This window comes from Oncorhynchus kisutch, linkage group LG28 (assembly GCF_002021735.2).
Source record: "Oncorhynchus kisutch isolate 150728-3 linkage group LG28, Okis_V2, whole genome shotgun sequence".
NCBI classification, from domain to species: domain Eukaryota; kingdom Metazoa; phylum Chordata; class Actinopteri; order Salmoniformes; family Salmonidae; genus Oncorhynchus; species Oncorhynchus kisutch.
Window position 1 is genome coordinate 30,302,656 of NC_034201.2, and position 16,887 is coordinate 30,319,542.

At 41.0% G+C, this 16,887-nt stretch overlaps 1 protein-coding gene across 1 annotated transcript; it reads left to right on the plus strand.

The window, feature by feature from the left end:
- The first annotated feature begins 1,171 nt into the window (after positions 1-1,171).
- On the plus strand, positions 1,172-15,787 carry panx3 (pannexin 3). Its single transcript, XM_031807458.1, has 6 exons — positions 1,172-1,271; positions 1,813-2,004; positions 3,749-3,891; positions 12,956-13,170; positions 13,989-14,737; positions 15,229-15,787. The coding sequence occupies exons 2-6, from the start codon at positions 1,821-1,823 to the stop codon at positions 15,285-15,287; spliced, it is 1,350 nt and encodes a 449-aa protein (XP_031663318.1). The 5' UTR covers positions 1,172-1,271; positions 1,813-1,820; the 3' UTR covers positions 15,288-15,787.
- Positions 15,788-16,887: the final 1,100 nt, after the last annotated feature.

Below are 16,887 nucleotides of genomic sequence, written 5' to 3' on the forward strand. Positions count from 1 at the left end.
CCATATAAATACAGATTATCACTTCACATTTGCTGAATATGATACAACTAAGATCTTCTGTAGATCGCCATTATATATTGATTTCAGACATTCAGCAGTTTATCACTGGTATGGACACACACACATGCACACACACACAAACTTGGACGCACGTACAGTACCAGTCAAAAGTGTGGACACAGCATTATTCTACAATGTAGAAAATAGTAAAAATAAAGAAAAACCCTTGAATGAGTAGGTATGTCCAATTTTTGGATTGGTACTGCATCCATATCAACACACACACACACACACACACACACACACACACACACACACACACACACACACACACACACACACACACACACACACACACACACACACAGGCTCAGACTTTCTGTTTTCATGTAAGAGGACTGGCACCTGTGTCTCACTGGGCAATGGCACCAGCGATCCTGCCGCCATTGGTACTTTTTAACTGGCATTTACATAACAATGACTAACTGGGAACTTTTACTATTTTGTTTTTACACAGAGGCTAATGGCTTCTAGCAAAGTCACTTTTTTGATTCTGCAGAGGTTGTTGATTCTGCTCTTCACAAGTCTTCACTGTCAGCCCTAGCTATGGAAACACAAGTTCCACAGCATAACATAGAGGTGTATACATTAGTGTTAAACGGGTGTTACAGTCAGAAAGGAGCATAATGTTACCAGTCCCATCAGCAGTACTGAAATAGCTGTAGCAGGCAAAGCCTAACTGTAACTGCCATCCTCCATACTATGTGCTAGAAGCAGCATCTCTTGAGCCAACCTGAGGTATAAATAGGAAGGGAAATGACAGAGGCAGGAAAAGCCACTGGTGCTGGGGCCTTGTTTGAAGTGGGCTGCTGCCATGGCAGTCAAGAGCATGGTTGGGACATCAGTGGATAGTAAGGGCAGTGTCTCATAGGCACACACATGCACACGTAAGTCCACACACACACACACACACACACACACACACACACACACACACACACACACACCGTCACCCCGCTCCCCACTGCCATCTGGGCTCCAGCATACAGCAACAGTGGTCCCTTGTAATTAGACCCATAGACCCAGGAGCCAGGCCCAGTCCAGCCCAGTCCCAGCCTCTCATTTAGAAGGGCCCTCCTGGACTACTTAAGGGCCTCGCCAACACAGCTCTGGTCTTCAGAGGTCCGTTTGGTTCAGTTGTCTCACTGCATTTAATTTCTGGATTTCTACCCTGCAGTCACCGGTCACTGGAAAGAGCAAGCAGATTGAAGGTAACGTGGAGGCTTTTTTATTATCATGATTTAAAGGCTGTTGACATTTAGGGAGCTAGAGGTGTGTAGAATAAGTGGTATTTATATCAATGGTTTAAATGACTGATGTATGTTTGGTATTTACCTTATGATGATGCAGTATTGTCAACTGAAGAGAAATATCTGATACCATTTTTCTCTTCTCATCCTTAGCCATAGTTTTGCATACAGTTATGATTCCGTCACACATAGAATACCAGTTTAATTTCTCAAATTGGACATCAAAACTATAATTCCAGGTGTTTAATAACATTACATGGGCAATCTGAAATATGTATCAATAATTCAAGAAAAAAATTAACACAACTGAATCCAAAGTACATTCTAATATGCTACAGGGTAGGACATCTATTTTCCCTAACTAACTCTTGGTTGTCAGTTGGGATTATATCCTGCCCAGTCTAAAAACTCTTCATGCACTATAGGGTTTAGTGCTATCAAGTCTCAGTGGACTCAGGTTGGTGATGTTGGTTAAATTCAACATTTTCCTGTCCCTTTCTAGGCCCCAAGATGTCCATCGCTAATGCGGCTGCCCAGGCCATGCTGTCAGACGCCCTGCTACGCGACGGCGCTGGGGGCAACCGCATCGGTCACCTGGAGCTGGAGCTGCCACTTGACAGGGTCATCAAGTTTGTGTCCGTGGGGCTGCCCTTACTGCTAGTGTCCATGGCCTTCGCTCGAGAAATCTCCATCGGTCAGTCTGTCTCTCTCTCTCTCTCCCTCCCCTTGTTTTGCTGCACATTTGGTCCATTATGAGATATTCATTTTCTTTCCTCTCTTTTTGCCTATCTTTCCCTTTTCTGTGTTATTTTCTCTTTTGTCACGTCTCTTTTGTCCCATGTATCATTGTGTCATCTGCGTCATTATCTTTTCCTTTGCCTCACATTTCTCTCTCTAGTCTTTTCCCTTTACTGTGTGGGGGTGAGAACCTGTGTTTAGGCTATTCGATTAACTATTCAAAAAGTTCATTCTAACGGCTCTCGTGAATTGCAGGAGTATCCTATTATTTCCAATTAAGTCTTTACATGTATTCATAGCATTTACATTTGTTTCCTGATTTGAGTTGACATGTACTGGACCCCAACCCTGGTCAACTGCAGCAATAACACTAATACACAACAATGTGTGTGGTAGCAGCAGCCATAACAGGCTACGTACAGACAAGCTTATTTCCTCGTTTCATTGACATTGAGCTAACGATCGTCTTCCTACGGAGCTGGCCTATAATCAGCCGCTACAGATGCTTATAGGAAGGGGGATGATTGAGAGCAGCGTTCGCCGACGCCGCATTGCTCGGTAATTACAGGCAACCTGCTGGTTTTGCAGCTCTCTTTCGAAGTCAAATGATAGGACATGTTAATTACCTGGAAGATGTTGCAAAACGGAAAACAGTCTAGGAACAGTTGATGGATCTTGGCCCTTCTTATCTGGTTTGTTTTCTGCTTTATCTTTCGTTGATTGTCTGGTTGGTGTCTGTGTTGTGTGTGGTGTTGGTTGTGTGTTGTGTGCACCTGCGGCTGCAGACAAGATTTCTGCCACAGCTACAAATAGCTGGGTGAGAAGGAGCCCTTGTTGTACAATGTGTAACAAGCAAGATAGGGATGGCAATAGGGGTTCTTTGTCAAACTGTCTGTGGTAGAAGGAACATGCATTGTTGCTGTCTGTGTTACCTTGAAACCCGACGGTCTTGTTAAATAGTCCATTTCATATACAGTATGTCCCCAGCGATCTCAATTTACTAAAAGACACATGCACGCACGCACACACACACACACACACACACACACACACACACACTTTCACATCTACATTGTGTTACATGTAATCTGTCCATGAACAGTAATGACATAATAACATACTAACAGTATGGGTGCAACATAAGCCTTCTGCATGTCCTGTCAGTAAATTTATGGTTGCGTGAGAAAACTCTCAATATGAGAGTTTATGGTTGCGTTAGGAGACTCTCACGAATGTGGAGATGTGGAGGCTGTCTATAAAAATAGGCGTCCTGCGTTTAACTCAGGGTTTCCTCTGAAGTGCAAGGGGCACGCCCGTCGCCCTACCCTGCCCTCCCAGCACTGCTTTAGGGGAGATAGACTGAAGGGAAGGGTGTGGACCCCTGTCTCTGTGGTTCAACCATCTGTATGGTGGAGCGCGCTGGGCTCGGTCCTGAAAAACACCCACACATTAGGAGAGTAATACCACCCTGTTTTAAAACCCAGTTTTCCATTTAGAAACATATGATTTGGATTTTTTTACATGTCTGCTTCTGGAAAAGGGACACTTGCACATTCAAGTCTCTCTCTCTCTCTCTCTCTCTCTCTCTCTCTCTCTCTCGTGTGTTTATGCCTATGCATGCAAGTATGTTGCGTGTGCACATGCATGCATCTTTATGTCATCTTGATACCTTTACAAAATAGTTAATGTTTTTCCTCTAGGCCCACAGATCAGCTGTTTCCCCCCCAATAACTTTACAGCCAAGCAGGCAGCCTACGTGGACACATACTGCTGGGACTCCCTGATGCACCATGAGTTTGACACAGATGGAAACTTTGAGGAGCGATCCCTCTGGGTGCACAAGGTAAGGCTCTGTTCTGTCATGATGGAACGAGAGACACACACCTGAAAGTGGAGCTGACAACGTTTTAACTACTTTGCAGATATGAATATGCAGATATGCTCATCGGGCGGCGCACAATTGGCCCAGCGTCGTCCGGGTTTGGCCGGGGTAGGCCGTCATTGTAAATAAGAATTTGTTCTTAACTGACTTGCCTAGTTAAATAAAGGTTAAATAAAAATATATATATATAATAAAATGAAACAAACGATCATAGTATCAGTCATAAATATCAAATTCCCAGTTTATGCTACTAAACCAACTTTATAAGACATTTTTTAATCAGGTTATATTTCTCTCAACATTTCATGACATAGAATAAGGCATTGTTGACAGAATAGATGTATACAGTTCAATGCATTATCAATATAATTCACCAATATATTTCTTGGTAGTCCAACAAATATTGCTATCAGGTTGTAAATCACAGCTGGCCTGATACACTGTTTGCTGCCTCCAGACATTCGGGATTCAGTTTCAATGAGTCAATATTTAGGACAAAAACAGACAAATGTAACTAAGGCTGGGCATGTCAATACAATCAACCTAGCAAGGGCAATGTCAGTCATAATGTGGCTAATAGGCTAGCTTGTCTATTTATGTAGCTATTTATTTAGTCAGATAAAAACACAGAGCCTAACACTTCTGGGATGATATTATTAGGTGAGTGGGTGAGCGGTGTCATTTGGTTTGCTAGCAATAAATATAAATCACTTTGTTACCTAGCTATGCTGAACTTAAATGACTGTTAACATATCTCTGAGTTGTCAATCAAATGTACTTGGCATCGATCAAATGGGTGAGGAGGCAGGCAAGTTCCCATTCAGTTATTAAAACGTGGGTTGGGACAAGCATGCATTGGCAGGCAAGCTGCAGAAGGGCGAACCGGCTACTATTCCCCATCGTTTATCAGTGCAATTTTGACGGCCAACTACGAGCTGAAAAAGTTTGAGAGGGTTGATCTACTGTTCCCTTGTTAGAATTATGCTCATCTCGTACTAGCCAACATTAGTTGTTTATCTTTTTGTTGTTGATGTGCATAGGCAACTGAGGGAGAGCGAGCATACCTTTTCATGGTTGTTTGATCAATAGTGCTGTAAAGTTCACAAATGTAAGAGGACTGCCGTGGTATTTACATATAGGAGAAATGCATTCAGGTGTATTTTGTGGCTTTTGGCGAATGCTTTCTAATGATCTAATTGTCCAAACGCATGGACGCTTTCCCACTCTATATTGCTATAGGAATATCACAAATGCCCTTAGTATACATCATTCCCAAACATTCTATGAAAGTATGAAAATGACCATATTTAAGCGGTAAAAAAAGAGGTATAATATTCTTCCTTGGGGTGTATATGAACAGATGTTTATAAGATGACATGTTGCTAATGTTCCATGTTCCACTGTGGCACAGGAAGGTAATGCAACTTCTGTAAATGTTTGCTCTTTGTCAGGTGATGAAGACCATAAAAACATTGTTTCTGTCTTTGCCATGACAACAGTGTAATGTAAGTGGATCAGTGGAGGCTCCACAGAGGAGGAAAGGGAGGCCCATCCTCCTCAGTGAATTTCATAAAAATAAAAGTTGTAACACATTTAAAAAGTTATAAAACAATACAAAATATATTAATGTCACCAAATAACTGATTAAAACACACTGTTTTGCAATAAAGATCTACAGTAGCCTCAACATCACCCTGTAGGGTAGCACCATGGTGTAGCCAGAGGACAGCTAGCTTCCGTCCTCCTCTGGGTACTTTGACTTCAACACAAAACCTAGGAGGCTCGTGGTTCTCACCCCTTTCCATAGACTTACACAGTAATTACAACTTCTGGAGGATGTCCTCCAACCTATCAGCTCTTGCAGCATGAACTGACATGTTGTCCACCCAATCAAAGGATCAGATAATTATTTTAGAAGTGAAAGCATAAGCTACAGCTAGCTAGCAATGCAGTGCATAACATGTGGTGAGTAGTTGACTCAAAGAGAGAGAAAGACAATAGTTGAACAGTTTTTAACAAATGAATTCCTTTCAAAATGAAGGAGAAGCAATATATATAGACAAAGAGATTGCCATTTTTTTCTCTCACTTACTTAGCTAGCAAATGCAGCTACCTATTTTTGCTTACTCAAACACCCTGCTCAAACAGAGGGATATAGCTAGCTGGCTATGAGTATCCAACACGACACTGGAACTCTTCCAAGTCAAGGTAAGCTTTTGGTTTTACTAATTTATTGCCACTGGGGCCCACCTGTGTAAGTGCTAAACTGCTTACTGACTGTACACTGTAACGTTACTGTATGATTGTAGCGGGTTTACTAATGTTCTATTAGCTATGTTGACTATGGTGTTACTTTAGCTAATATGGTGACAACGATGTATGCTGTATTTGTATTTGTATTTATTATGGATCCCCATTAGCTTGCTGCCAAAGCAGCAGCTACTCTTCCTGGGGTCCAGCAAATTAAGGCTGATTATACAATTTTAAAAACATTACAATACATTCACAAATTTCACAACACACTGTGTGCCCTCAGGCCCCTACTCCACCACTACCACATACAGTGGGGCAAAAAAAGTATTTAGTCAGCCACCAATTGTGCAAGTTCTCCCTCTTAAAAAGATGAGAGATGCCTGTAATTTTCATCATAAGTACACTTCAACTATGACAGACAGTATGAGAAAAGAAAATCCTGAAAATCACATTGTAGGATTTTTAATTAATTAATTTGCAAATTATGGTGGAAAATAAGTATTATAAGTAGTCATCTCAACTCGCTCAATTTCCACAAGATTTATTACAAGATTTAGTTGAGGTTTAGGGTTTAGTGAGTGTTTTGTTCCAAATACAATGCTTTTAGTTTTAGAAATATTTAGGGATAACTTATTCCTTGCCACCCACTCTGAAACTAACTGCAGCTCTCTGCTGTAGTAGCTGATGTGTATAGTGTTGAGTCATCCACATACATAGACACTCTGGCTTTACTCAAATTGAAAAAAGCAAGGGGCCTAAACAGCTTCCCTAGTGAATTCCTGATTCTAACTGGACTATATTTGAGAGGCTTCCATTAAAGAACACCCTATGTGTTCCGTTAGACAAGTAACTATTTATCCACATCCACACCCCACATGGGATGTAAAGCCATAACACATACGTTTTTCCAGCAGCAGACTATGATTGATAATGTCGATAGCTGCACTGAAGTCTAACAAGACAGCCCCCACAATCATTTTATCAATTTCTCTCAGCCAATCATCAGTCATTTGTGTAAGTGCTGTGCTTGTTGAGTGTCCTTACCTGTAAGCATGCTGAAAGTCTGTTGTCAATTTGTTTACTGTGAAATAGCATTGTATCTGGTCAAACACCATTTTTTCCAGAAGTTTACTAAGGGTTGGTAACAGGCTTATTGGTCGGCTAATTGAGCCAGTAAAGGGGGCTTTACTATTCTTGGGTAGCGGAATGACTTTAGCTTCCCTCCAGGCCTGAGGTCACATGCTCTCTAGTAGGCTTAAATTGAAGATGTGGCAAATAGGAGTGGAAATATATTCTGCTATTATCCTCAGTAATTTCCCTTCCAGATTGTCAGACCCCGGTGGCTTGTCATTGCTGATAGACAACAATAATCTTTTTACCTCTTCCACACTGACTTCACGAAATTCAAAAGTATAATTCTGGTCTTTCATAATTTGGTCCGATATACTTGGATGTGTAGTGTCAGCGTTTATTGCTGGCATGTCATCCCTAAGTTCACTTATCTTGCCAATGAGAAAGTCATTAAAGTATTAAAGTAGTTTGCAATATCAGTGGGCTTTGTGATGAATGAGCTATCTGATTTAATGAATGAAGGAGCCGAGTTGGCTATTTTTCCCAAAATGTCATTTAAGTTGCCCCAAAGCTTTTTACTATCATTCTTTATATAATTTTTCTTTGCTTCATAGTGTAGTTTATTTTTATTTTTATTTAGCTGATTCACATGATTTCTTAATTGCCATACCTTTTGCCTTAATTGCCATCTCTCTCAACCACACAATTTTTCAATTCATCATCAATCCAAGGGGATTTAACAGTTTTTACAATAATTTTCTTAATGGGTGCGTGCTTATTAGTAACTGGTATAAGTAGTTTCATAAATGCGTCAAGTGCAGCATCTGGTTGCTCCTCATTACACACCACAGACCAGCAAATATTGTTTACATCATCAACATATGAATCACTACAAAACTTCTTGTATGACCTCTTATGCACTATATTAGGCCCAGCCTTTGGAACTTTGGTTTTCCTAGATATGGCTATTATATTGTGATCACTACATCCTATGTATTTGGATACTGCTTTAAAGCAAACATTTGCAGCATTAGTAAAGATGTGATCAATACATGTTGATGATTTAATTCCTGTGCTGTTTTTAACTACCCTGGTAGGTTGACTGACAACCTCATCCAGGTTGCAGGCACTGGTTACAGTTTGAAGTTTTTTCCTGAGTGGACAGCTTGATTTTTAAATTAAATAAATTTAACCTTTATTTAACCAGGTAGGCCAGTTAAGAACAAGTTCTCATTTAAAACTGCGACCTGGCCAAGATAAAGCAAAAACAACAACACAGTAACTCTGTCACATGGGATAAACAAACGTACAGTCAATAACACAATAGAAAAATATGTGTACAGTGTGAGCAAATGAAGTAAGAAGGTAAGGCAATACATAGGCCAATAGTGGCGAAGTAATTACAATTTAGCAATTTACACTGGAGTGACACTTGTGCAGATGTGCAGGAAATACTGTTGTGCAAAAGAGCAGAAAAACAAAAACAAATATGGGGATGAGGTAGGTAGTTGGATGGATGGGCTATTTACAGATGGGCTGTGTGCAGCTGCAGCGATCGGCAAGCTGCTCTGACAGCTGATGCTTAAAGTTAGTGAGGAAGATATGTCTCGATTTTTGCAATTCGTTCCAGTCATTGGCAGCAGAGAACTGGAAGGAAATGCGGCCAAAGGAGGTGTTGGCTTTGGGGATGATTAGTGAAATATACCTGCTGGAGCGCGTGCTATGGGTGAGTGGTGCTATGGTGACCAGTGAGCTGAGATAAGGCGGAGCTTTACCTAGCAAAGACTTGTAGATGACCTGGAGCCAGTGTGTTTGGCAACGAATATGTAGTGAGGACCAGCCAACGAGAGCATGCAGGTTGCAGTGGTGGGTTGTATATGGGGCTTTGGTGACAAAATGGATGGCACTGTGATAGACTGCATCCAATTTAGAGGAGAGTGTTGGAGGCTATTTTGTAAATGACATTGCCGAAGTCAGGGATCGGTAGGATAGTCAGTTTACGAGGGTATGTTTGGCAGCATGAGTGAAGAAGGCTTTGTTCTAGATTCAAAGCCGATTCTAGATTTAACTTTGGATTGGAGTTGCTTAATGTGGGACACCTAGGTATTTATTGTAGTCCACATATTCTAAGTCAGAACCATCCAGAGTAGTGATGCTAGTCGGGCGTGCGGGTGCGGGCAGCGATTGGTTGAAGAGAATGCATTTAGTTTTACTTGCATTTAAGAGCAGTTGGAGGCCACGGAAGGAGTGTTGTATGGCATTGAAGCTCATTTGGACGTTTGTTAATACAGTGTCCAAAGAAGGGCCAGAATGGTGTCGTCTGTGTAGAGGTAGCAAGAAAGACATCATTGATATATACAGAGAAAAGAGTCGTTGATGATAGCTAGTCAACATTTAAATCACCCAGAAAATATTCTTCTCTGTTGAAATCACATACATTATCAAGCATTTCACTCATATTATCCTGACCGTTAGCAGCAGGGTAGCCTAGTGGTTAGAGCGTTGGACTAGTAACCGGAAGGTTGCAAGTTCAAACCCCCGAGCTGACAAGGTACAAATCTGTTGTTCTGCCCCTGAACAGGCAGTTAACCCACTGTTCCTAGGCTGTCATTGAAAATAAGAATTTGTTCTTAACTGACTTGCCTGGTTAAATAAAGGTAAAATAAAAAAATTAAGTTAGCACTTAATGGTCAATGGCAGCTTCCCATTGAGAATGGGCTTTAGGTGAGGCAGATTAACCTGTAGCCAAATTACTTCAACAGTATTTAACAATAGATTGTCTCTAAGCTTTACAGGAATGTGGTTCTGAATATAGACCGCAACATCACCTCCGTTGGCATTTCTGTCTTTTCGGTAGATTTTAAAACCATGTATTTCTACCATTGTATTATCATCAAAGGTATTACCTTGGTGAGTTTCAGAGAATATGAATGTAATATGTTACAAGCAAGTTATTGACTTAATGGACCTTGTTCCTATATTTTAATATGGGATATTTTTACCACTTTTCTGGGTTGCTTGATTGTTTTTAATGCTTTACTGGAAAGTGTATCAGAGGTAGACTTACTCATGTTATTTACATTGGAGCTGATTGTGCAGGGTGAGCTGCATAAAGTGGTCTTCCTACTATTGCACACCGCCTCAGTGCTAAAAGTGTAACTCTGGTTTATAGGCTCATGATTACCGCTTACAATAGCTGTAGGATAAACAGATGTATTCGGTGCAATTAGGGGTACATAAATTAAATTAATTACATTGTGAATGCCAATGCCCCTAAGATCATGTACATTTGATGCAGCACTATGACGACTCATTGTCACAATGGTAGGGATTAACTGAGCTGGTCTTCGATCATTTACCTGTCATTGTTTCAACGCAGACTTGAAATGCGTGTCCAAGAGTCAAGATGATTTGGATCGACTCCGTCATTCCTGTAGAGTATCTTCTGTTTCCAGAAGGTGTCAAAGTTATCAATAAAAGTGATTCCAGCAGAGCTAAGGTAGTATTTTAGCCAGATGTGCAATGCCAGCAGTCTGCTGAATCTTTCACACGGCCCAACGATGGAACTGGCCCTGAAATTATTGGCTGTTTTTTGGAGTCTTTTAATGCTAAAGTCAGTTCTTTAAAATCAACTTTCAAATGTTTTGGTCACATACAGCTGATGTGTTGTGCATTGAAGTCAACAAGCAAAGGTAAAAGGTGAGAGGAGAGTGCATAGATGCATGAAGGAATACAACGTGGCTGTTATGAAAGTGAACTGTGTTTAGGCTTGATTAGGAGTGTATTCAATCCGCAGCAACCTAATGATGGGTACGGTGGAAATTTGAGTGTCGTGTACTAGCCTAAACCTATTGCTGTTGCATTGAACTGGGTGAATGGAATATGAATGACAGTCATCCAATATGCTCTAATAGAAATAAGGTCATGCTCATGAAAAAACAAAATCGTCCTCCCTCATCTTAAAGGCATTGACTGAAGTGGATGAAGAGTCAATAGTATACTGGAGGCAATTTGTGTGCTCTACTGGTATTTGGCGGTGTTGTTGGAAGATTCCCAATTTAAAAACAAGCATTACCAATACATTCTTAAGATAGAAACCTATGAGGTTGCTGGCCCTTGCTACATACTCGTCGCCAAACCCACTGGCTCCAGGCTAGTCTTTGCTAGGTAAAGTTCCATCTTATCTCAGCTCACTGGTCACGAAAACAACACCCACCTCTAGCACGCGCTCCAGCAGGTATATCTCACTGGTCATCCCCAAAGCCAACACCTCCTTTGGCCGCCTTTCCTTCCAGTTCTCTGCTGCCAATGACTGTAACGAATTGCAAAAATGGCTGAAGTTGGAGACTCATATCTCCCTCACCAACTTTAAGCATCAGCTATTTGAGAAGCTTACCGATTGCTGCAGCTGTGCACAGCCAATCTGTAAATAGCCCATCCAACTACCTACCTCATCCCCATTTTGTTGTTATTTACTTTTTTTGCTCTTTTGCACACCACTATTTCTACTAGCACATCATCATCTGCACATCTATCACTCCAGTGTTAATTTGCTAAATTGTAATTACTTCGCTACTTTTGGCCTATTTATTGCCTTACCTCCTTACTCCATTTGCACACACTGTATATAGATTTGACTATTGTGTTATTGACTGTACTTTTGTTTATTCCATGTGTAACTCTGTGTTGTTGTTTGTCGCACTGCTTTGCTTTAACTTGGCCAGGTCGCAGTTTTAAATGAGAACTTGTTCTCAACTGGCCTACCTGGTTAAAAAAAATAAAGGTGAAATTGAAAAGAAAGAAAATAATATATATATCTTATTAAAAGGGACGATTAAAGATTTCTCCAGACATAACATTATTAAAATCAAATCAAACTTTATTTGTCACATGCGCCGAATACAACAAGTGTAGACCTTACCGTGAAATGCTTACTTACAGGCCCTTAACCAACAGTGCAGTTCAAAAATATTTACCAAATAAACTAAAGTTTAAAATAATAAAAAGTAACACAATAAAAACACTGTGACAAGACCTGAGGTTTCTGTTACTGAGGGCAGTAGTAATTCATTTCAAAGCTCAGACGTGTCATTTTAGATGGGTTCTATAAATATGTAATAAGTAGTTATATAAATACTGGGCTGTCTAAGTAAGACATGAATCTCATGCTCATGGGTATAATGATGGAGTTAACCGTGTGCTGTGTCCATTTGTGTATTTTGATGTATTTGGTGGACAGTCTGTTCAGGTGAGGGTAAGGAGCTGTGTCACAAGCTTGTGCGGAGTGCCTGTGTGTGTGTGTGTTTCTCAGTTGTACAGTACACATTTATGGAGTTTTAGGTGTTCAACATGGGACATTAGGCAAGATTGTGAGTAGATATGGAGAGAGATATGGAGCGCTGTATTTGTATCATTTGTTTGTACAGTAATCGTCATTACTTTTGAATGAAAAGTGCATCTTGCTTCCTTAATGTCACAATGAGGAGCATACATTAAAAGTCATTAATCTTTCTGATTAAAAATGTAAAATGTAGACTGTAAATCACTCTCTCGTTCTCTTCTTTTCTCTTATACTTTCACTCTCTCACTGTTTTTTCTGTTCTCTTCTCTTTCTCTCTCCCGCTCCGTCCCCTCCCTTCCTCTTCATTTCTTCATCACCTTCCTTCCTTCTTTCTTTCCTCTCTCCCTCCCTCCCTCTCAGATGTTCCCGTACTCTCTGTTGGCTATGGCCATGATGATGTACCTGCCTGCCCTCATCTGGCGTTTCCTGGTCATGCCGTCGTTGGGCTCCGACCTGCTCTTCATCATTGACGAGCTGGACAAATCCTACAACCGCTCCGTGCGATTGGCTCAGAGCATCCTGGAGATGCGCCAGAACACCCAGAACCCCTTCACCTTCCAGGCCGAGCTTGAGAGGTGAGAGTGGGTGTGGCAAAGATTGTGGCAGAGATAGATCCAGACAGATTGGTTGAGGCAGGAATTTTGGACTGGGGAAGAGGGGAAGTAAGCAGGCTTAAAATTGATGTCTATTTTGATTCATTTGCACACAGGAAAATTTTAAACAATATGATGACGTTTAAATGCAAATTAAGAGACCATGTTGAGGAGAGGTAAAAAAAAAATACCTGAGACAATTGCTTCAAAGCAAATACATTGTCCTACGTAAACGTAAATTATTTTTTTAAAGAAACAATCTTCAGTATATCCAATTACAATGATCATAACATCATTTATAAAAGTATACTACAACTTAATCTATCCAGTCATGTCATATTGCAATATAGTACTTAAATAAGCAACCTCAATAACATTTTCATTCTTCAAGTGTTTTGTGAGAATGGCAACACACTCCGACAGTCGTGCCAGTTCCTCTCCACTCTTTCATCTCCTTCAAATCCTCAATATTTATGATATCGATCAACTTCAAGTCGGTTTATTTGTATTCCAATTCAAAATAAATCTAATCCCTGTTTCTTTTCAAACTCATTTCAAACTCAATACGTTTCATCATTAAGCTAATTACAGCTAAAAGTATCTGAAATGGAAACTGACCCTAAACAAGACCCTATTTAGGCTTCAACTACAGTTATGTGACTGACTATTTCAATCTTGAATACTATGATAAATGCTTTAGATCCTCACACAACCTCCATTACCAAACATCAGAGCCAATAACATGAGTGTGTTTGAGCCAACTGTCCTCTAACCCCATCTCTTCCATGGTCTCTTTTCAGGGCCAAGCGGAAGCGTTACTTCGAGTATCCCCTGTTGGAGAGGTACATGCAGAGCAAACACGGCTCCTACTTCCTGGTCAGCATGCTCTTTCTGCGCGGCTTCCTCTTGCTCACCTTCATGTCTGCCGCCTGCCTCTACCTCGTCTACTTCCACCTATCCGCCTTTCTCCAGGATGAGTTTAGCTGCTTTGTCCGCACCGGCTTGCTGCGCGACCAAAACTGGGTCCCAGAACTGGTCCAGTGCAAAATGACCGGACAACTGGTCTTCCAGGTTATTAGCGTGGCTAACGGCGCTATCTACGTCCTTCTGGTACCTATCGTGCTGTTCAGCTTGGTCCGCCTCTTCTGTTGGGATACGACTCTATTGTCGGTCTACGAGGTTCTACCCGCATTGGGACTTAACAGCGGTCGCAAGCTGGGCTGCCCGCTCAACGACCTCAACGTTCTTCTGCTGTTTTTGCGAGCTAACGTGGCGCATCTGCAGTCTTATGGCAGGCTGAGGGCCGTATGCTCGCTGGCATCCCCGCAGATCGGGAAGGGGAATGGCGTGAAGGGCGCAGGGATGCTGACGGCAGAGGAAATCGAGGAGAGGGCCGAGGCAGCACAGGAGCTGGAGGAGGAAGTGGAGGAGCTGCAGGAGGAAGGGAAGCTCAACCTGGTGGATATCATGACCATTTTAGGAGCGGCCCGGGGAAACGCGGTCAACTGCACCGATTCCAGGCCTCTGGTGGAGGAGAATATGAGTCTGGGTACTGTAACTCTTATCTACACTCTCAAACGTATTCTGCTTGTGGGATTGTTCGCCTATATTGTTTGGGATGTTCAGAAAATTATAAAGTGAGGGAGCTCTCTCTGCGAGACTGCAGATCATGTTCAAATTAAATAATGGACGGTGGTGAAAGCAGTTTTCATTGAATAGCCACTCTACTCTTACAGAATATTGGATGAGGAGGCAATAGTAGTAATGGACTTCACTTGAGATGGCAGTTTTGATTCAAACTTTTCCATCTACACTGTGATACAAAAATGTGTTCCACAAACATTAACTGTCCACAAATGGTTTTCTTATACATGTACTACTATACCAGTAGGCCTAATATAAATAAGTATTACATGTTAGAGAGTTTTTCCTCAGGCCTGGAAAGCCTATAATTCTAAAAGCAGCTTTTTTTAGGAACTACAGCAAGAGAGCAGATACAATTAGTTCCCACTCCTAACTCCCCTCTCTGTCTCCTTACAGAGCCAAACCACCAGGGGTACCATGAGTTGAAGGAGACTGCATCATGTAATCGTTACTAAACCACCAATTGACTGAACCATCAATGTGACACCAATTGAGGGGGAGGGGGGGGGATCAAAAAAGATAACCTGGGAGAGAAGCGAGGGAAGGGGTTCTGTATCCAGAGAAGTTGTTCCAAAAAGCCTCCATTAGAATTAAAAGCTTGGTGGTTAACTTGAGCGATGTAGTTTCTTTATGTATGACTGAGCTTCTGGGTCGTTGTGACTCATCTTAATTTCAACCTCAGATTTCCTACTTTTCTTTATGGTTATGCGTTTTACTGTACTTGATTTTGTGATTTATCAGCAAGGAAAGTTGTATGTGTTAAATGTCAACCAGTAACATTTTGTTGGTTCTATGTCAACAGATACCAATGTAATGAATAAAGTTATTTTTATGACTGTTGTGTTGAATGGCTCAAGTGCAACATTTCCCTCAACACTTGTGAATCACATTGTAAATTAATTGCCTCGGAAAATATATGTGATTATTTAATTGAATAAAATACATTTTAAAAGTGCTCACTCTCCAAAAAATGCTTATTTTATGTAAAAATTCTGAGCTGAAACATTTGCTGCACTTTGAGTAGCTTAAAATAAGAAACATTTATGTATCTTGTCTTCACTGATGTTTTGAGCGCTTACACTTTTAAACTCTAAACTGGATTCTTCTTCTCTTACGCACCCCACATCTGCTATTTACTAGAAAGATAAACACAGACTCTTATTCTCCTCTTTACTAAATTGTAATAAAATTATATTAAATTCAAATTCTTATCCTACACCCAGTCCTGACTGAAAGGGCCACCAAAATTGCACCTTCAACATTCACTAATTTATAGTTACTGGGTTAAGAAATGACCCAGGGTTGGGTTGGGAAAACCAGGGTTGGGTTTGGAAAACAGGGTTGATAATGTAGGGGTTGAAGAAAGTTTCACATATTTGCTGCCCAATGTGGTTTGGACTGCTGAGATAACATTTTGAGCTGCAATGTCAGATGTCTTGCAAAGACTCTGCTTTAGGTCTACACTCTTAGAAAAGAAAAGCTACTTTTGACCGGGGCCCATAGTGCTCTTGTCAAAATAGTAAACTATGTAGGGAATAGGGTGTTGGGACATCATGTTGGTTGTGCAGCCATAGCCACATACCTAAAGATCCTTGCTGACCTACTCACACATAAAACCACCACTAAGTTCAAAGTGTGGAAACTACAATATGTTGCCCTGATTCAGATAATATAGCCTTGTATTCCAGGCGTATAGGCTATAGACACATGCTGGTGAGCGAGACTCTACATTACTTTGGTAACCATAATTCCTCAGCTGTACATGGCAACTGTAGGTAATGATTATTGAAATATGTAGGTAATGAAAATAAACTGCCCATACGTAGTGTGTTTCAAAATAGTTACCTAGTGTGTCTACTGTGTAGTGATACAATTTCGGAATCCTCTCCCTCAAGCACCTCGCTCTGTTTTTTGTGTTTGAATACAATTCCTCATATTAGCCATGGCAAAGACATCAGACACCATAAATGAGCCAGATACCTTCGTTATTACTCATGAATTGACACTGTAAATAGAGCTGCTCACTTTAGTCTATTTCAACTCGGGCTGGTATAG

What these genes read in the sequence shown, in the direction of transcription:
- panx3 (XM_031807458.1), top strand. Translation starts at nt 1,821, where the DNA reads ATGTCCATCGCTAATGCGGCTGCCCAGGCCATGCTGTCAGACGCCCTG. An exon ending in CGCTCGAGAAATCTCCATCG is followed by an intron (nt 2,005 to 3,748) that starts GTCAGTCTGTCT and finishes TTTTTCCTCTAG; the next exon opens with GCCCACAGATCAGCTGTTTC. An exon ending in GGAGGAGAATATGAGTCTGG is followed by an intron (nt 14,738 to 15,228) that starts GTACTGTAACTC and finishes GTCTCCTTACAG; the next exon opens with AGCCAAACCACCAGGGGTAC.